Here is a 21,604-nt window from a genome sequence, read left to right on the forward strand (position 1 = left end):
TCAGATGAATTTATAAATCAAATAGACAAGCAATTGATAACATGAACCAAAACATACAAATGAATGAAAAATACTTCTTTTTCTTTATTGATATTGAATAAAATGGATTACATTGAAATGAAGTTTTATTTGGGGCATAAAACCCAACAGTAGTACCATCTTTTTACATAATTCATTCTGGACAAATAAAATATCATTAAATTCCCACTACAAAAAATAGTCAAGGCATGTTTTCAATGAGACAGGTTAATCATATTATGAGAGGTAATTTACATACAAGTATATTTTAAGGTTTGTTTCACCGGTGTCATTTTTATCAGTTGGGATTATAGTTCAGGTCAAATTACATGTCTCTAGGATATAAATGTAGGCTAGTTCGTGTATGCTTCAGGAAAAACAAAGATGGTTCAAAAAGAAATTGAGTAGCTTTTCTGGGGATTGTATTAGAGAGTAGAGATTGAGCATTGAAAGTGTAGAGATTATGTAAGTTTACCTAAAAAAGAGAAGAAGAAGCTTTTCTAGGGATTGCATCAGAGAGTAGAGATTGAGTAGATAAGAGATCGAAGTGAGTATTACTTTGTGGAGAGAGGGTAGAGACGAGAGGACCAGCTCGACAGAGATGATATCGAAGTGAAGACTGTTCTGTCATCGTCGGAGAGAGAAAAAGAGGAAACGAGAGAGAAGTCGAGAACTGAGAAGAAATTAGAAATTGGGATTGTTTTTTAGGGATTTAGATTTTTTTTTAATATTTGAAACCGGGTCGAGCCGGGCCAGAAGCCCGATAAGAGCCCGAATAATTCGGGCCAGGGGCCCGACCCGGCCCGCGAAAATGGCCCAAATTGACATTCCTAATTATCATTCATTCGAGAAAAATATTTGCGACCAACAGAAAGACAATTGGTTATTTGTTCAATCATTTCTTTTAAGAAAAATACTAAAAGACTAAAACCACCTAGAGTATCATATCACTGCAATTAAGTATTGACTCTCAAATCTCAATCGGTAATCATTTTGCAAGACATCAACATGCCTAAAAAGAATGTTTTCTTCAAAAAAATAAATATTCACGTGGTGCGAGTGTAATTTCATTTTAAATATTTTCAATATTCAGACTTTAGACTTAAGTATTGCAATATGAAAAAAAAATACAAATAATCGAAAGACCTAATTATTACAAGATGGTATTGCCAAAATTAGCAAACTACAAGTTGGTAATTTTTTTGCAGTAAAACAATGTCACTATTAGAGGTGCTGAAAAATTCTATGCCGGTAACACAGTGAAGCATCCAACAAGCAACCTTAATCTATTCTGTGCAGGGAAAAGAAGATGTCTACTAGCTGACTCCTGAGGCTTGTTTCAATTCAAAAACAACTTACAATTTCAGCAACATGTTCACATTCACACAGGTTGAAACTGCAGTAGAATTCTTAATATTCAAATTGGCAGCGAAATGTGCATGAGTGGCTTCCAAATTGTGAGACGACATCAACAAGACCTCCATAACCACCAACGGCTGTAACCTGAACCAAACAGCGGCTCAATGAAATGAGAAGCATGGGCATGGGTAAGCCTGAGTCACTTGAGAGAGAGAGAGAGAGAGAGAGAGAGAGAGAGAGAGAGAGAGAGAGAGAGAGAGAGAGAGAGAGAGAGAGAGAGAGAGAGAGAGAGAGAGAGAAATCATACCCCAGATGGATGTAAAGAGACAGAGAAGGCTGACTGAGGAGCGCATTGTATTTGTGAAAGAATCTCCCCATTTATATTGAACCGGTTGAGCAGGGGTTCTGCCCCAACTGCTAGTATCTGATATGGACCAAAAAGATGTTAAAAGCTTCACTCCATAACCGTTGAGAATAAAAAGAAAAGCCACTCACTTGATTTTCGTCAAAAACCACATCCTGCACAGATGCAGAAGTTGAAATCTTCGAAATACATTCAGAAGCAGGAAGGTTCCATATCGATAAACTCCGACCACTCCCACAAGCCTACAAATGTTTACTATGAAGTAAGAAATACCAAAATAAAGAAAAGAAAAAGAATACTACTATAATAAATTCATACTAACCAACCAGCTTTCACTTGCATCAAGACTAATGCAACCGACATACGAGGAATATCCTTTCAGCTTCATTTCCTTTCCTGGTTCAATCACTTGAATACACTTTCCACTTCTGCAATCTAAGTTACACCGCATTACTTCCTCTTATAAAAAGATAGTTCAGTACTACTTAAAGCTAATTGGAGGAAAACAAATTGACATACTTATACATTACAAAGTACAGAAACCAATAAACCACATAAGAAAAAAGACAAGGAAATCAAAACAAAGAAAAGGAATATATATATATATATATATATTTGGTGCAGAAGCTTCTGCTCTGAATACTTCAAAACCAAAAGGCTAGATTTTTACCCCATATTCGTGCCGTGCCATCCTCTGAACCAGTTATAATCTGAATATTAAGAAAAATGAGAATAAACAAAATTCAGGAAAGTAATGCATGATCTCTATATCAAGGCACTCCGCTTTTAGAGTTATCACTGTGATTAAATTTTAAAGATGTCAAATGACAGCTACTCCCCCACCCCACCCCACCCCACCCCACCCTCCTTATTATCCTAATTCAAGAAATTCGTACTTCTGTTGATGAAACATGTTTCTCCGAAGCAATTTGTGTTGATGAGAGCAAGGTAAGAAGAAAATTTATTACAGGTTAGCCTAGTAGACGAAGCTCTCATGAAAGTCTAAGAAAAACTAAGAAAGACATCTGCACCTGATTAGTAGAGTTTCTAGCAATTATGCTATGCAAGTAGTCTGAGTGCCCCTTATAAACCATTTTCACTTGACCAGTCTCCTACAATTTTTGAACACAAGTCATACAGGATTAGTGCAGATAGAAAATCAAAGCAATAAAAATAAAAGTAATGTATATGTCTGCCTGGAAAAGTCATAACATGAATAGTACGTTCCCCACAACAAATACATACCACATCCCAACAATAAGCACAAGAATCTCCTGCAGCTGCATATATGGACCCACTCTGAAAAAGAAGTTTTGGTTAGAAATATAATCATTGCATTGCACCATCATTCTGAAAGGAGAGATGAGAAGACACGAAGAATTGAAATGCTGAAAGAGCACACACCAGAGTATTAACAGCAATAGCATTGTTCTCAGGGACTGGAGATAAAGCTCCCCAAGGACCTCTACAAAGCACAATACATGAGATGAAAATGAGAAAACAGTAATTAGGAAAAACCAAATCAAAATGTAGAATGTCTTAATAAGAACATACAAAAAAGAAGCATCATAAAAATATTAAAAAAACCTCAATTCTGATAAGAAAATCGAAACATCAAATCATTGTTTCAGTAAATAAATTTCCAGCATATCAACAAGGTTCAATGATTTTACTTTACATATTATCTACAGGCGGTAACAAGACTACATATGACAGATCCTGCAACTAGACTCCCTTCATACTCTAGTATATGAACAACACTGTAGTTAAATGATTTATCATTTTAAATAACTCACTTGTGTTGAGGATTCACCAAGTCAAGAACTGGTCTCATGTGCTTTCCTGAAAGCATAATAATGAAAGAACAAGAAGAAGAAAAAGAAGAAGTGAGATTTTACAAAATTCTAATAAAAACAAGGTTGTTAACGATATCAGTTATCAAATTATGTAATGTAGAAATACCAAGCTACACTGCTAAAAAAAAAACAAAAAACTACATAGGGCTATACTATATCTATATCAGACAAGTAGTAACAAAATTCAAAAGGAATGCTTGCACAAGAGTTGGTTGCAGAAAGTCACATTCAATACCTTGCAAAGGAATAGGAACGTCAGATTCTGTACAATCCTTCCACCTCCATCCTCGAATACGACCATCATCACCGCAACTGCATTTTTTTAAAGAAAAAAAAATGACTTCAGATTTTTCTTAAGCAAATGTTTAGCTCTTGAAACAAAACTTGGGTTTGAAATTCAAACATGAAACAATGCGCGTAGTGCCATTAACAAGCATCATCTCTTTACAAAATAAATACAAAACTCAAAATGTATAATTGAACCATCACCTTAGCAACAGAGCATCTTCACCATCACCATAGAATTTCACATCGTATAAAGGTCCTTCATGCCCTTGAAGGAAACACTCAGGTTCAGCCTCAAAATAGCTACATCAAAACCAAGCAACATAACACCATACTCAGCTCAATTCAACATAATTTTCTCAAAAAAAAAAAAAATTTAATCAACTCGCCATACATACTGTGGAGCTTTGGCGTTCCCTAGTCCCAGTGGCTGCAATGGTCAGATATTATTTATAAGAAGAAAATCGCCATTTCGAGAGGTTAAGGATTATAGTTAGATAGAGAAAAGGATGAACGTACAAGGTCAGAGATAATTGAAGAAATGGAGTAAGAACCGAGTGATCCGTCACTGGAGGCGACGACGATGGAGTCCGGATTAGGGTTTTGGGAGGGAGCCCAAGCAGTTCTGAAAACGGTTCGAGTTTGAATCTCCCTATCCTTCAATATGGTTTCCCTGTAAGTCTCTTCGTCCCAATTGGTGACATCGCCGCACATTCTGGAATCTGAAGAGGTAGTAGTACTGTTTAGCTATCTGCTTCGATTGAAATTCTGCCACCAAAACTAACTAAAAAGATATAAAATTGGCCTAAAACGACAAGACGTAAGTCGTGACTTTGATGAAATACCAAAATCCGTCTGTGTAAAAAATAAAAATTATGAAAGCCTAATTAAACCGTGAAATTTATGGTGGGGTTGTGATGGTATGGTGGGATTGCCACTAAAATTGATGGTATGGCTAGGGATATATTTGGTGGGGTTGTGAAGAGAATAATCATGGAAATTATTTAAAGGTTTGGGATCATTTATGCCTGCTTAAATCTCGGGGTGGTCTTGGATTTAGAAAGACTATAAAATTGAATCAAGTCTTGCTAGCCAAATGGGGTTGAACGCTTATTAATGACTGAGGATCAACCGCTATGTTATTTTGTAAGGTTTTTAAAGCTAAGTACTTGAGAGGTAAATCGTTCTTGGAGTGTTCCTCTAAAAATTCAAATTCTTGGTTCTCAAAGAATGTGGTGCGATCGATATCTATCCTTAAGAAAGGTGCTTGCAAAGTTATAATGGATGTGAAATGGACAAATATTTGGAATGACCCGTGGATTTTCAATGACCAAGATTACTACCCTAAGCCTTCCTCTACTAGGCTTGAGAATTTGGAGAAAGTAGCAGATTTACTCCTTGATAAAGGAGACTACATACCTAGGCTCCACTTCCTCTATGGGAAAAGCCTAGTGGACAAAGGTAGTGATCGATGGGTTTGGACTAAGGAGCCGAGTGGTTTGTTTTCATCTAAATCTGCCTACCTAGTCCAATCTCTTGATCGTGCTCCGTTGTGCAATGTTACTCCTGCCTTGTAGAATAAACTTTGGAACTCGAAAGTCTTGGAGCGTCATAAGATTCTTTGGTGGAACATCCTTTCAAATGCTCTACCTGTTCGTGCTCTCCTCGCTAAGAGAATGCACATTGAGAAGGTCACTTGCCCAATTTGTGGGGAGGGTGAGGAATCTATGGAATACATTTTCCTCTACTATAATTTTGCTTACCACCTATGGAGGTCTTCCCCATGGGGTATCATGCCAATTCTAGACTCGGGAGCTTGGGTTCGGGATTGGGTAACTTTTCTTTGGAACCTGAAGATAAGAGGAGTGGATACGATATGGCGAGCCCGTAATGACAAGGTACATAGCAATTCACTAAATAACATTAAGCATTATATTGACTCTATTTAAATGTGTTACACAGATTATGGGTCTTGTGATTTTGCCTCGACGAGGCAGTTTTGCCCCTGTTTGGTCCCCCTACCAGAGTAATGACCCTCGTATTCTCCAACTTAAGACCTTTGTTAACAATAATAAACAAGGTGATAACTCGGTCACTACCTATTTTACCCAGTTACAAGCCCTCTAGGATGAACTCAATGAGTATCAACCAAACACTCCTTGCACTTGTGGCTGCACTTCTGGTGTTATGCAAAAAGTTAATTACTACATCAAAGACTAGATTCTTCAATTCTTGATTGGTCTCAATGAATCTTACTGGGGCATTTGGGATCAGATTATTCTCTTTGATCCTTTTCTGTCATTGTCTAAAGTTTTCTCTATGGTCGCTCAACAAGAGCACCAACGTTGTTTTGGCAACACCAGTATTATTGTTGTTGCCTCTGCTAAACGAAACCTCAATCAAGAAAAGCTTACTAGAAAAGCTGACAGAAGGAACAAGACAAAAAGAGTAAAAAGTTTGTAATATCTGTGAGTTTAGAGAGCTAAGAAGCCTATAAGATGCCTCTCTGCAACTTAAGTAATTACCCAGAAATCACGAACCTAAAAGACTTATGTAGACTTAACTAATCAGAGAGTCTGACTAATATAATAATGCCTAACAGAATTTCTTGTGGCTTAACTGAATGCTTTCAAAAAAATTGTTCGCTTTTTCAGAAACATGTCAAATGCTAACAACAAATGCTGAAGAGATGCAAATGAATAAGCCTTAATTGTTCACAACTCTAAACAGGTTATTAGTTGGTAGCTATTCAATAAATTATTGTCCAATTTGGTTCAAAACTTCTCTAAACAGGTTATTAGTTGATACCTATTCAATGAAACATAGCCTATTTTCCTTCTATTAAATTACCGGATAAAATTTGAAACTACAGGCAACTTATTTGTCCGTAGGAGATGCTAAAATAATTAGCATTCGAAAATTGCCTAGAAACACCATAATTAAAATTTAATTTAAAGAGAAGTTTCTCCATGGCACCAAACACTTCATCAACACCAAGATATAGAATTATCCCAACTTAACACGGTACTGAAATAAAAGACATGTAGGAACAAATACCATACATATGGGATTCACATAAAAGAAACAGAATGTTTTTTATTGCACCAAAATCAGAAATTATGAAAGCTTCTTCGCCCTTACGTTTCAAATGCAAAAAGATTGATAACAGAATCTCGGAACCATCCAGATTAGAACAAAATAGTATGATTATCAACACATACTCCTATCATAACGTTTCAAAAGGTAATAATGTACACACTTTTAAGTCTTAGAGCTAAACATAACAAACCAATTATGAAAAACCTAACTATTATTAAAAAGAAGAAAAAAAAAAAGAGAGAATTGGAAAATAGCTAAAACATATCCATGTAGAATGCCGAAGTGGAACTCTGTACAAACAGAGAGAATCACTTGATAAAACTCAAACAACCAGATCTGTACTTAATCCTCATTAGCAGCTTCAAAAACGTAAGTGCAGTACCTGTTATGAGTGAAGTAATTGTTTAACCGGCCAATGAATGAAACAGAATTCCTCCTCTCCGATCTCGGATCAGCTAGTGAACGAGGTAAGAAAGCCAAAAAAGGCCGATATAGAGAGAGAGATGGCGTTACGGAGAGAGAGCCAAAAAGTTATGCTATGACTTAGGACGAAAGTCTAATAAATATGACTTCGGTTTTTCTTGCTAAACCACAATTGGGCTAACTCAAACATTACAAATGGGCTTTTTTTTTTTTTTTTTCTATTTTGGGCTAACAAAAAAGATAAACATTTATAATTTATACTACCATTAATTTCAAAAATACTATTTTAAAAAAAAAGGGGCAATTTTTACTAATATACCAAATTAACATATTAATCTTACACTTACCGAAAAAAACAAAAATATCATATATATGTATATCCCTACCGAAATTTAGGAAAAAAATTCCTACTGAACCATAAAAAATTGGATCAACCCGTGCGTATCATACTGCCAAACCGTATAAAACCATTTGAGAACAAAAAAAAAATCAAAAAGAAACCTTCAAAAATTCAAAACACCATTGAAGCTCTGCAACTTTCGAACTTGCAAAAACAAAACACCATTAAAGCTTGACAAAAGCTTCGATCAACAAATTCACCTAACCCAAATCGAGTCCTAGAATTACCAAAATCAAACAAAATTTCCTTAACATTTGCCTAATGAACCTCCCTACACAAAGCAGTGTGTATAACTTGAGATTGCATGTTGCACTCCTCAAGATCTAGAAAATGTCTAAAACAGGATTCTTGAAACATAGTAAGTTGCTTAGTAGTCAATCTACCCTTGATTTCTGCAATAACACCCACATCAAACGAGTATATGATTTTTCCACAAAATCTATCCTCTGGTTTCAAGTAAAAATCCCAAACCTGTAAAAAAATTTAGAAACAAACATAAAACATTTAAAAAGAAACTAACAAGTAAACTATAAACTGAAATAATGAATTTAAAAATAAAAAGTAATACATCAGTAATACAAGAAAACTATCATTTAAAAAGAAGCTAATAAGTAAACCAAAATTACTATGTTAGTTCGAGAGAATTCTTAACCTTATACACATTTAAAAATATAAAAAACAGCTTTATGGGATCCTAAAAATCATAAGATGAGGAATTTCAATCCTAATAATCTATTCTCTTCATTTTCTCTTGAATTTTAATTCTAAAAGCATATAAACACAAACATACACATAACCATATAATAAGATGACAACAGTAATTATAGTATTGAACACTGGTTTATATTTCTTCATTTCTTCATGCATTAAACTCAGTAGAACAAAATCCTTTTCTCAAGAAAGATATACAAAACAATTAATTGACTAAACTTTCTAGTTTTCTACTGAGAAATGTGACCTTAATCAAATCAAAAATACTTAATCATAGATAAATCCACTAGCAAATATTCACCATAACATCAATAAAGAGCAACCAACCAGTAAACTAAATAGTATAACAACAAAAATTAAAGTAAAAAAAAACTACTAAATCATAAATTAATCACAAACACATTAAAAACAAAAAAACACACTAAAAAATCTAAAAACTAAATATATATATACCATTCATTAAGAAACTGTACAGTAAACTATAACATTTGAATAACAAAAAAATATACCTAAAAAATAAACTACTCAGTAAACCAAAAATTTCTTTACGGGCACTCTCAGAAACAAATTCCCAAACAGTTGGTGTCCACAAAAAAAAACTAAGCAAAACACAAGTAAATAGAAAGGAAGACTACTAAATCATAAACACATTAAAAACAAAAAAAAACTAAACATATATACCATACATTAAGAAACTGTACAGTAAACTGTAACATTTGAATAACAAGAAAATATACCAAAAAAATAAACTACTCAGTAAATTATAGAACTCGGTAAACAAAAAAAACTACTAAAAAATACACTATTAAACAACCTACACTAACAACAAAAAAACCCAAAAAAGTACACTAACATACAAACTATTCACTAAAAAAGTTACATATAGATCTCTAAACAACACACAAACAAAATGTGAACAACTTAGTATACTAAACAACTCTGTATACAAAAAAACAACTAACATATAAATGTGCATCCACATTAACAAGAATCAAATAATACACTATTCGGAATATAGAAACAATATACTAACCTTTAATTTTTTTGGCAACACAATAGGTGCTTCATCACATTCTGAATCAAAATCATCCTCATCTTCAACAACACTCTTTAGCTATTGTTAAAATGATCATCTTAGTATCTCACAATAATATAATTTTTAAATTCAAATAATTATTGGTGTAGTTGGAAAAGACTTTTCAAATTATAAGATAGACAATAAATAACAAAAATAATTGCTTTCAGAAAAAAAACAAAAATAATAAAATTAATCCAAACATTTTTTTTAAAAAAAAAATAGCAAGACCAAAAAATTTTAAAAAGAATATTGTTATTAAAATAATAATAAAAAATGTTGTAGCTTGAAAATATACAAGATAAAAAAAAAATATATGAATAGATATATTGTTAGAAAATAAAAAACTAACCGGTATATATAATTAGAAGACAGAGAAAAAAAAAGCAAAACAATATAATTAAAATCTAAAGCAAAATGGAATAATATGCAGATTGTCTTTCAAAAAAAAAAAAAACAAGAATAATATGCAGATTGCATATGTATGCACGTGTCCAATATAAATTAAAAAACTAACACTCTATTATATATTTAAATAATTAACGATAATTATGATATTTATTTTAAAATTTCGTCTTTGTACGTAATTTTCTCAAAACAAATGTATTTACAATTACGGTAGAGAGAACGAGAAAGTGAGAACTTTGGGTGTATTGAGCTTTTTTCTCAAACTCGAAAAACAAACTTTAAAGTACAAAATCAATTTTTTTGAAAATTGTTTTTCGAGTTACTATTGTGTTGAGAAAAAATCAATTAGATATGAACATATTGAATCAACTTAAAACAAATCACGAAAGAGAAATCATTACCAACTACTACAGATTGATTGAAAAGGAAAAATAAAGACGAAAGCCACTACGTGTTGGATTTTATGCCCTAAATAAAACTTTTTACAATCTGATTAGTTATCAATATAATAAATTTGAAGTGATTGACGTTTGCATGAATTTTACATGCTAATGGTTTAATATATTTATTACATTCATACACACAAAATCAGTTAAATCCAGATCATATGTTTATTCACAATTACAGTATCGTCAACACAGTGGAATGTGATTGTGATCATATGAATCAAAAGTTTTGGTCCCTGTTTCATCAGTTTAATTGGATTTACACTAATGTGATAATCAACGATGATGTATACTTACACTTGGAGTAAGTGTTATGTTCTTTCCAAGACATTAGTAAAGTATACTAGTTTCGAATGTATGGAGTATACATTGGACTGGACCGATATTGCAACTAAGTTAAGATATTACAAACTTACCGTTATACATATCTTTCCAAGTCAATATCAGTAGTTGATCTTAAGATTAAAAGAATCTAAATCCTGATATGCTTGGGCTCAACTCAGGAGTGCTATTCATGTTCTTTGATTTATTAGTAAAGCCTACTTTTGGGTCAGGGTGATACGTATATTTTGGGAACATGATAGTATGATTGAGTGGGAGTGCTGAACATAAATACGGAATCTATAGCTTCTACTGGTGTATAGAAGTCAAGTGATGATTCCCTTCGAGCTTAGCAAATAGAAGTAAATGGATGAGCTCTTGTTTAACTGACTAATTATTAGATCACTAAACACCATTTACAGGTAGCTAAGTGTTTTAAGGGGCAAAATACATTGAGGGGTGAGAACGGTAAAGAAATCCCATCTCGATGTAGATAATCTATATAGAGGATCTTTAAATCACAATAAGATTATAACAATGGTTAAATGAGATAGTATATTGATATCGTGGAACATACAATATGCTCTATATAAGTCTGAGAGTGCAATTCTAAGTTCTAAGAGTGGATTCAACGAAGAATTAATAAGTAGGAATTTACTTGGTAAATTTGGTTCACTTATTGGAAGCTCAGCATATAGATCCATGGTCCCCATTCTAGTTGAGAACATTCTGCTTGTAAGACTCATTAATTGATTCGTGATTGATCAATTATAATTCTAAAGTTAGACTATGTCTGATTTTATGAATTTTCACTAAGTTAGGTGAAATTGTAAAGAAAAGAGTTTCTAGGTTTATTTATTTATTAATGGACTTTATATGTCTAATTAATAATTAAATTAAATGACAATATTATTTAATAATGTATTTTAGTTATTAAATAATTAGTTTTGGCATTTAAAAGGTTAGAATTGGAAAATTGGCGTTTTTGAGAAAATAGAGATAAAATTTGATAAAACTGCAAAATTAAGTGAGGCCCAATAACACACCATGGCCGGCCACTTAAATAGGTTTTTCAAATTAATATTTTCATTATTTTAATGCCAAATAAATCCTAACCTAAACCTAGTAGTTGCCTATAAATAGAAAGTGATGGCTCAGTCAAATCACAAGTTTTCAATAACCTTTTCTGACAGAAATTTCTCTCTTCAGAAAAATTGAGCCTTCTCCACTTTCTATACCTTGGCCGAAACCCTCTCTCCTCTTTTCTCCTTCATTTTTTTCGACCCTAGTGAAAGAGTAAGTGCCCACACACAGCAAGCAGTAACTCAATCATAGATTGGAAGACTGTGAAGGATCAAACTTGAAGAAGAAGGACATTCGGGCTCACATCTTGATTATACTCTGCTACAGAAAGGATACAAGGGTTAGAGATCTGAGTGGAAGGAGACATTAATTCCGCTGCATCAATGTAAGGTTTTCTTAAATTTATATGTGTTTAATTTATCGTTTTAGAAAGTTCATATTTAGGGTGTTTAAACAACATACTTGTGAGTAGATCTAAGATCCTGGTAAAATAATTTCCAACAACTGGCCTCAGAGCCATGGTAATTGATTTACTTGCATGAAATTTGGACTTTAAAACGATTGTTTGTTTGTTTTTGGATGGTATCATGTTGTATTGAGTGTTATTTGATGATTGATTGATGTTTGTAAATTTTCGTGAAAAATAATTGCGATTTTGTTTCTGGAATTATTTTTATTGGATAGTATGGAAAAAATTAAGCAAGTTAGCCTTTTACAGAACTCAATTTCGATTTTATTTGAATTAGTTATGAATTTTTGAAGATTTGAAAAAATCGGGGGTAAATTTTGTCTTTGAAATTTTCCTGCAATCGCGAAACTGTCCGTACAGTTCACAATTTTTTCGTTTTTCTTCGTTTTTTCATGCTTTTTCATGGAATTAACTTCCGATTTTTGGTATAGTTTTGTATATATACTATTACTATTCCTAATTCAATTCTAATTATAATTTTGAATTAATTTAATATTTTTTAAATTTAATTCAAGATATTAGTGTAATTTGAATTTGAATAGAATTAGTATCTATCTTCTTGCTTAAAAATCTATCTTATTTTTAAATTTGATTATATCTTATCTTATTTTTTTTTTTTAAATTTAAGGTCAGATTTTATATATATATTTTTTTTAAAATTAAATCTTTTTAGACATTTTGACCTTATTTAAATTTAAAATAAGATATTTATAATCATGTAATTTTAAATAGATGTAAGATATTTTGCTAACTTTTAAAATTTTGTTATTTTATTTATTTAAATTAAATTTAAAAATATGATAAGATATTTCATTTATCTTTTCTAATTTTTTATTTAATTTTTATTTTTAAAATAACATTTAACTTTTAAAAAGTAGTTAGCAAATTTTGAAATGATATTTAGGTTGATTGAAACCTAATTTTTCAAAAAGTAGGTTTAATTTTAAATATTTTTTTTAAATTCGAAATTTAAATTTTTTTTATTTTCGAAATTAAAATATTTTTTATTTTTATTTTTTTTTTCGAAAATTAAAATATTTTTATTTAATTATTTATTTTTCGAAATTATTTATTTAAAATTAAATAAGTCCTACTTCCAACTATCCAGCTAACCTTGTTGCAGGAGTATGTGGTTTTAGCTTGTGTGTAAGTTTTCAAAACCTATTATTACTTGATTGCAAATAGCCATGGTTACTTTTTGCCAGATCTAATGATCTGATGGCTCCCTTGGTCAAGTTAATAATTTGTAACAGGTAAATTTTACAATCTTCTTTCATCTGTGTATGACCTAGCAACATGATAGGATCCATCCAAAGTGTGCCTGTGTGAGCCTATATGTTTATTTTGTTTTAATATAGATACATATAGGTTGTTGCTAAATAAAATGTCACACCATGATAGATTTTATTTAGGTCCATTTAGTTATTGGACCTATTCAATTAATTACAGTTATTTATTTTAAGGTTAAATTCCTTTCTTTTGGGCCTTGTGTGAGAGTTGGGAGCCATAGAAGTGGGTACGACATACTGAACCCAGCACCCCCTCACATGAACTACCCCAATTGTGAAGGCCCATTTGCCTGATTTAAATAACTGTACTAGGTTAATTATATTAGTTTGACCTAATAAAATTGAATTAGCAACATAATTAACTTTTAAAATATATGAAAATTTATTTTTCATTTTAATATTTTAAAGTTAATTTTAAGAAAAATACTTTTAGTTTTAGATATTATTTCTAGACAAACTATTTGTATTTTTCTTGTATTTAATTAAATATAGAATTTTAACTAACTAAGATTCTTTCTGGAGCTTATTTAATTAAATATTCCTATTTAAGTTATAAATTAGTTGTATCAACTGATTTTTCTTATCTAACTTAAATTTGAATATTTGATTTAAATTTTAAATCAAGTTGAGAAATCCTAGGCATTAGTTATTAAAGATTCTTAAGATATTTTTTAAGTTAATATCTTTTCGAATATTAACTTAAAATGGAATATTTTAGATATTTTTAGGTTAATATCTTTTCGAATATTAACTTAAAAAGATATCTTCAAATTAAGTGGTTACAACTTAATTTTTGATATTTAATTAAATCTAAATTTGAAATTATTTAAGTTTTAGATTTTTTCTATCTAACTTAAATTAGATATTTTTCAAATTTTTGAAAAGATACTTAGTCAAATAAGATATTTTCTAGATAGTAATTTCTAGACTACTTATTATTTCTAATATTTAAATAGGAAAATATTATACTTTGTGAAATTAATTATTTAAATAATTAATTTTAGTACAATTTTAATTAAGTATATTTTCCTAGTATTAAATAGAAATTAATAATTAAGCCTTCTCTACACTTAATTATTATTTCTTGAATTTAATACATTTAATTAACTTGAAGAATCTAAATATCTAAGTTGATTTTCATCATGATACTTAAATATTTATTGATTTTTCATGACACTTAATTAAATAGAAAATTATTTTTAGGTTGAAATTTAATTTTTCAACTTAAATTTAAATAATTTTCAAAATATATATTTTTTCTTAATTTTATTAATCAATTTCGAAATTTGCATTTTAATTATGCAATATTTTCGAATTTTTTTTTTTATTTTTGAAAAATAGATTGAGTTGTAAATTAATTATTTATTTTAATTAATTCTTGGACCAACTACAATCAATGATTTTTTTATTTAATTGATTAATATAAAATAAATGAATTTAAAATATATATATATTATTAGAAATTGAATTAACTAGTCAAAAGAAAATCTAGATAGGTGATATTTTTGCTTGAAGTATTTCTTTTCTATTTTTATTATTTTCGAAAATTGTATATTTTATTTAATATATACTTTAAATTTTCGAACTCAATAAATATATTCTCAAAGGAAATTTTTAAGTTGCTAATTATTTAATTTAATTCAACTTAAATTAATTCCTTAATATTTATATTTAAGATTATTACTAAGATGGAAATAATTAATTTTATTTCAATCACCATCTAAGTATAATTTTATAAATATTATATTAAATTCTTATTTTTGAATTTCAATTCTTAATTTCGAATTTAATGAGAATTTATTTATTAGAATAATAAAGAAAATACATTTTAAAGAATGAACTTTATTATTATTAAGATATTCGATCTCCATTGTGGATTTTACACCGCGTTTGTTTTAGTGAGTAATCCTCCCTAATGGAGGAACGTTCATTAGCAATTTCGCACCGTTTAATCTCGCATGATAAGTAGTTTGTAAGTGTTTTATATGGTATAGATCACCCTAATGGTGGCGACCATATTTGACTTGCAAATTGCGAAACAATGGTAGAAGCTCATAAGATAGAATAGCCTTGACTCTCGCCTAAACGGGACAACGCTGGATTCCAATCTTGATCGAATAAAAGGTTGCTAGAATGTTTAACATTTTAGATGAGCTGACAACTCTATTCAATGGATGGTAGCTTTGACTCTCGCCTAAACGGGACACTGATATCAGTTTGTTGAAAACCTTGGAAATTATTTAGGATTGAATTTTTTAAGTATTTTCTCATATCATTCCTACTTGCTATGTGCTTATAATTTCTGAATTGATTTTGTGCTAAACCATTATTAATTTCTATTTGTTGATTTCTATTATTTTGTAGTATCCTGTTTTGTCAAAATGAATCCCATGTTATCACTGTTGACTGAAAATAAGCTGAATGGATCTAACTTCAATAAATGGAATGAGAACATTAATATTGCTCTCATAGGAGAAAGTGCCTTGTTTGTTTTAACTGAGCCGTCACCTGAAGTGCCTGGGGACAATGCTTCCAATCTGTGAAAGAAAAGTATGAGCGTTGGCAGAAAGCAAATGACAAAGCTCTATACTTTATGCTTTCTAGCATGGTTGACACCCTCAAAACTCGGTTTTCTAAAACCGAGAAGGCTGCTGAAGTTATGACGAAGTTAAATGAGCTATTCGGTAAGGCATCGCTTCAGTCATGCTTTGACGCGACTAAGAAGTACATTAATGCACCGATGGAACCTCATCAAAACGTGCGTGACCATGTTCTCCTCATGTCCAGTTATTTCCAAGAAGCCCAGGATCATGGTGCTGAAATGGACAGTGCTACTCAAGTTAGCCTTATCTTGAATAGCCTGACTCTAGCATTTCTACCATAGACATCAAATTATGTCATGAATAAGAAGGAAATTGACTTTCATGAATTAGTCAATGACCTTCAAACTTATGAAAATTTGATTGGAGGACCCAAGAAGAAAGGGAGTAAACCTCACAATCCTGGGAATGGTAATGGGACGATAAAACCTGAAGCAAATGTTGCCTCTGCTTCAAAGCGCAAATCGAAGAGGAAGTGGCACAACACTAAGAAGCGAACAAAAGCCAATAAAAAGGCTGCTCCTTCCGGTGATGCTACACTTAAAGGAAAGTGTTTCTACTGCAATGAGAAAGGTCATTGGAAACCCCAGTGTCCTAAACTTCTTGCAAAGAAACAAGGTATTTCAATTTATAAACTTTAAGAGTTTTAGTGAATTATTATCCAATTGGATTTATGATTCTGGACTAAACTTTGTTTAATTGTTTTAATCTTCTTATAGGCCAAGCTACTTGAACTCAATTGAGTTGGATCAGAAAGCTGGACCAAGGGTGAAATCGTCCAGATGAAGATGAAGCTTTTCAATTTTTTTGAATTAATTGTTTTAGTTTAAAGACAATTTGGATTTCAAATTTTAGTTAGGGATATTTATCCCTGTTTCTCTCATATTGTTGCAATACATTTTTTTTTATTAATAAAGTTTCTAATTTTCGAAATTCACTATTGCAATTTATGAGATTGAGCTTCATTTAATTTTATCTTCATCAATTATTACCACATTATATTTGTATATTTGTATGTGTAAGTGTTTTTATTATTGATACAAATTCTATAATATTTACAACTCTTCATAGAGTTATATTATATAAACACTAGAAATTATTTCTATGTTTATCAATAATTGTTAATTCTCATACAATTATTAAGAATTTGTTTAATAAAAGGATCTTATGATCTGATAGGGGTGGAGAAAAGTTAAGAAAACTATGCAGTTCAACGATCTTTTATATCTAATGAACTCTGGATAGTATTCAACTCCACATAAACTCTATCACACTAAGAGAATCATGATCTTTACAACCTTTAGGGGTGGATCATAATCTCTATATATACTTAGGGGAGGAGGTTATCCACAAGTACCCTATATGTATATTTTTAGGGGTGAAGTCTATTCCACAATACCCTATGCAACACATGGAAGTAATATAATGAGTCAGCTATTGTCAATATAAATTCTTGATCTTGATTGTATGTTCCATTTCGTTTTACTATTGTAAGTAAAAGTTTGATACCTTTGAAAGTTCTTTGTTAAAGTTTCACACTACCTTAATTGAGTGGGAGAATTTTAAAGTTCTATACCCATCTTCATTAGGTTGATACTTGTGATAGGTACTTAAGAACATTACTGAAAAGCAAATCTAACCATTCACATGGATAGGTATAGCTTATCAGAATTATGAGAATAAGATAAAGAACTCTAGTTCAGTCCATTCAAATGACTTGAACTTAGAATTCTTAATCCTCATAAAATTTTATGGTATCTTAATTTTGATTACTTTATTTCTGGCATGTATTTTTCACTTCAAATACTAGTCTGCTATGTTGATGACTTAGTCTTGACTTAAAGTCTCAGACTAATACAAAAGTCACAACTAGGTAACTCTCCAAACAATCAGAGGTTAAAAGTATTATTTAACCAGACATCTGCTATTGAGTGGGAGCTATCTGAGATGTAATCAAATAGGGAACATTAGAAGATATTCAAGAAAGATTTATGAAAGTGATCTATATGTCAGATATTAAGGAACTGTGTATCAGTTGTCTTTGTATCACACCATCTAATTTCGAAATTCTGTAAGATGGTGCTTACTTTGGGGGTGGAGGAATTATTGTATAATAATTCAAGCTCTACCAGAGAAGAACTATAACTTGGTCTATTCGAAAATACCAGAAAGTTATATCACTGAAGAAAAGTCTACACTGTATTATCTCAATTACATATTTTAAAATATGAGAGATATGTCTTCTGTTAATTCAGATGTACTTTTAAAACAGTAAAGATTTCAGTATCCCTTGATGAGTAAAGCATATAGTAAAGGATGTTTCATAAGTGTATTTATGAACTAGTTTCCAGAAGTTTGGGTGGATTCAAATATGCTACACTTGATCTGAAGATCAAGACATCAGATTGACCTATTTGCGCAGTTTGTTTTATATTAGTGCAAGTGGGAGTTTGTTGGGTTTTATGCCCTAAATATAACTCTTTACAATCTGATTAGTTATCAATACAATAAATTTGAAGTGATTGATGTTTGCATGAATTTTACATGCTAATGGTTTAATATGTTTATTACATTCATACACACAAAATCAGTTAAATCCAAATCATATGTTTATTCACAATTACAGTATCGTCAACACAGTGGAATGTGATTGTGATCATATGAATCAAAAGTTTTGGTCCCTGTTTCATCAGTGTTATTGGATTTACACTAATGTGATAATCAGCGATGATGTATACTTACACTTGGAGTAAGTGTTATGTTCTTTCCAGGACATTAGTAAAGTATACTAGTTTCGAATGTATGGAGTATACATTGGACTGGACCGATATTGCAACTAAGTTAAGATATTACAAACTTACCGTTATACATATCTTTCCAAGTCAATATCAGTAGTTGATCTTAAGATTAAAAGAATCTAAATCCTGATATGCTTGGGCTCAACTCAGGAGTGCTATTCATGTTCTTTGATTTATTAGTTAAGCCTACTTTTGGGTCAGGGTGATACGTATATTTTGGGAACATTATAGTATGATTGAGTGGGAGTGCTGAACATAAATACGGAATCTATAGCTTCTACTGGTGTATAGAAGTCAAGTGATGATTCCCTTCGAGCTTAGCAAATAGAAGTAAATGGATGAGCTCTTGTTTAACTGACTAATTATTAGATCACTAAACACCATTTACAGGTAGCTAAGTGTTTTAAGGGGCAAAATACATTGAGGGGTGAGAACGGTAAAGAAATCCCATCTCGATGTAGATAATCTATATAGAGGATCTTTAAATCACAATAAGATTATAACAATGGTTAAATGAGATAGTATATTGATATCGTGGAACATACAATATGCTCTATATAAGTCTGAGAGTGCAATTCTAAGTTCTAAGAGTGGATTCAACGAAGAATTAATAAGTAGGAATTTACTTGGTAAATTTGGTTCACTTATTGGAAGCTCAGCATATAGATCCATGGTCCCCATTCTAGTTGAGAACATTCTGCTTGTAAGACTCATTAATTGATTCGTGATTGATCAATTATAATTCTAAAGTTAGACTATGTCTGATTTTATGAATTTTCACTAAGCAGGGGTGAAATTGTAAAGAAAAGAGTTTCTAGGTTTATTTATTTATTAATGGACTTTATATGTCTAATTAATAATTAAATTAAATGACAATATTATTTAATAATGTATTTTAGTTATTAAATAATTAGTTTTGACATTTAAAAGGTTAGAATTGGAAAATTGGCGTTTTTGAGAAAATAGAGATAAAATTTGATAAAACTGCAAAATTAAGTGAGGCCCAATAACACACCATGGCCGGCCACTTAAATAGGTTTTTCAAATTAATATTTTCATTATTTTAATGCCAAATAAATCCTAACCTAAACCTAGTAGTTGCCTATAAATAGAAAGTGATGGCTCAGTCAAATCACAAGTTTTCAATAACCTTTTCTGACAGAAATTTCTCTCTTCAGAAAAATTGAGCCTTCCCCACTTTCTATACCTTGGCCGAAACCCTCTCTCCTCTTTTCTCCTTCATCTTTTTCGACCCTAGTGAAAGAGTAAGTGCCCACACACAGCAAGCAGTAACTCAATCATAGATTGGAAGACTGTGAAGGATCAAACTTGAAGAAGAAGGACATTCAGGCTCACATCTTGATTATACTCTGCTACAGAAAGGATACAAGGGTTAGAGATCTGAGTGGAAGGAGACATTAATTCCGCTGCATCAATGTAAGGTTTTCTTAACTTTATATGTGTTTAATTTATCGTTTTAGAAAGTTCATATTTAGGGTGTTTAAACAACATACTTGTGAGTAGATCTAAGATCCTGGTAAAATAATTTCCAACACTACGTACCTGAAGATAACAATGAAGAAGTAGTTGAAGTAGTAAAGATTGAACAAGCTAAGTGAAAAATAGGCAGAGAGGAGAGATCGAGAGAGTGATTTAGGGTTTTTTTCCCAAACTCCTCGGATCGACCTCGGAGTTGAGAAATAAGGGAGTGAGCGAATGAGGGTTTGAGATGAGAAAGAAAAGGAGGAAATTACACTCTATACAATTTGATTTTCTATACTTACATATACTTAATATTTTATTCTTAAAACATATCACCATTGAAAATATATGATCACTTTATCTAAAATCTAAAAATACCCTTCTCTAATTTCCCATACTTTTTTTTTAGTGCAAAAACATAAAAAAAAAAAATTGGGGGTCCGATGGGGTCCGATGGTGGTCCGATGGTCACCTGATCCTACTTTTGTAGGTACAAAAACATAAAAAAAAAAAGAAAATTGGTAGCAGATCTAGTCCGATGGGTCCGATGGGTGGTCTGATGGGTGGCCCGATGGGTGGTCCGATGGGTAGTCCGATAGGTGGTCCGATGGTGCATATAGGGGTGATGTAAATGGGGGTATTTTAGGGATACCATAAAAGTTGTCATATCCTACAAATATTAGTTATTATTTGTTTAGAAAATTTTTTTTAACCAAATGTAAGCATAAAAATTCAAATTTCCCTTTTATATTGTCCTCTTTTATTTTTACCTTTTTATTGAAGTCTATCATTTTTACTTTTTTTTTTTTTAAAACATTGTACCAATTTTGCCCTTGTCACTTCAAGATACTCTCCATATGACTCTCTTATGTCAGGGTATTTTGGGTACAATACATATAAAAAAAGGTATGTTTCAAATAAATATAAAATTAGAGGTATATTTAATTAATTGATTAATAAAAGGGGTATTTTTCAACTTACCCCAAAGAGAAGGGTTATTAAAGAGAAATTTACAAAAATACTGGAATTTGAGTTAACTTTTACAAAAATACTGTCCAACGGAAATGTTTTCAAAAATATTGTGTAAACACCAGTAGAACACAGAACAGAACAACTCA

General features: G+C 31.1%; 1 protein-coding gene across 6 annotated transcripts; it reads right to left on the bottom strand.

The window, feature by feature from the left end:
* Positions 1-1,009: 1,009 nt before the first annotated feature.
* Positions 1,010-20,714, bottom strand: LOC115705449 (THO complex subunit 6-like). 6 transcript variants are annotated; one of them, XM_061105088.1, is made up of 14 exons: positions 20,568-20,714; positions 4,402-4,597; positions 4,281-4,312; positions 4,087-4,185; positions 3,833-3,909; positions 3,538-3,583; positions 3,146-3,206; positions 2,987-3,040; positions 2,773-2,853; positions 2,412-2,451; positions 2,064-2,176; positions 1,873-1,983; positions 1,685-1,801; positions 1,010-1,521 (listed from the first exon to the last, which is right to left on the bottom strand). In XM_061105088.1, the coding sequence occupies exons 2-14, from the start codon at positions 4,594-4,596 to the stop codon at positions 1,429-1,431; spliced, it is 1,119 nt and encodes a 372-aa protein (XP_060961071.1). In that variant the 5' UTR covers position 4,597; positions 20,568-20,714; the 3' UTR covers positions 1,010-1,428. The 6 variants fall into 6 exon arrangements, with proteins under 6 accessions (XP_060961071.1, XP_060961068.1, XP_060961065.1 ...); XM_061105085.1 differs by having other exon boundaries at positions 4,402-4,604; positions 20,568-20,690; XM_061105082.1 differs by having other exon boundaries at positions 4,402-4,650; positions 20,568-20,684.
* Between the last annotated feature and the right edge of the window lie 890 nt (positions 20,715-21,604).

The sequence above is a fragment of the Cannabis sativa genome, chromosome 1, assembly GCF_029168945.1.
Source record: "Cannabis sativa cultivar Pink pepper isolate KNU-18-1 chromosome 1, ASM2916894v1, whole genome shotgun sequence".
Classification (NCBI taxonomy): domain Eukaryota; kingdom Viridiplantae; phylum Streptophyta; class Magnoliopsida; order Rosales; family Cannabaceae; genus Cannabis; species Cannabis sativa.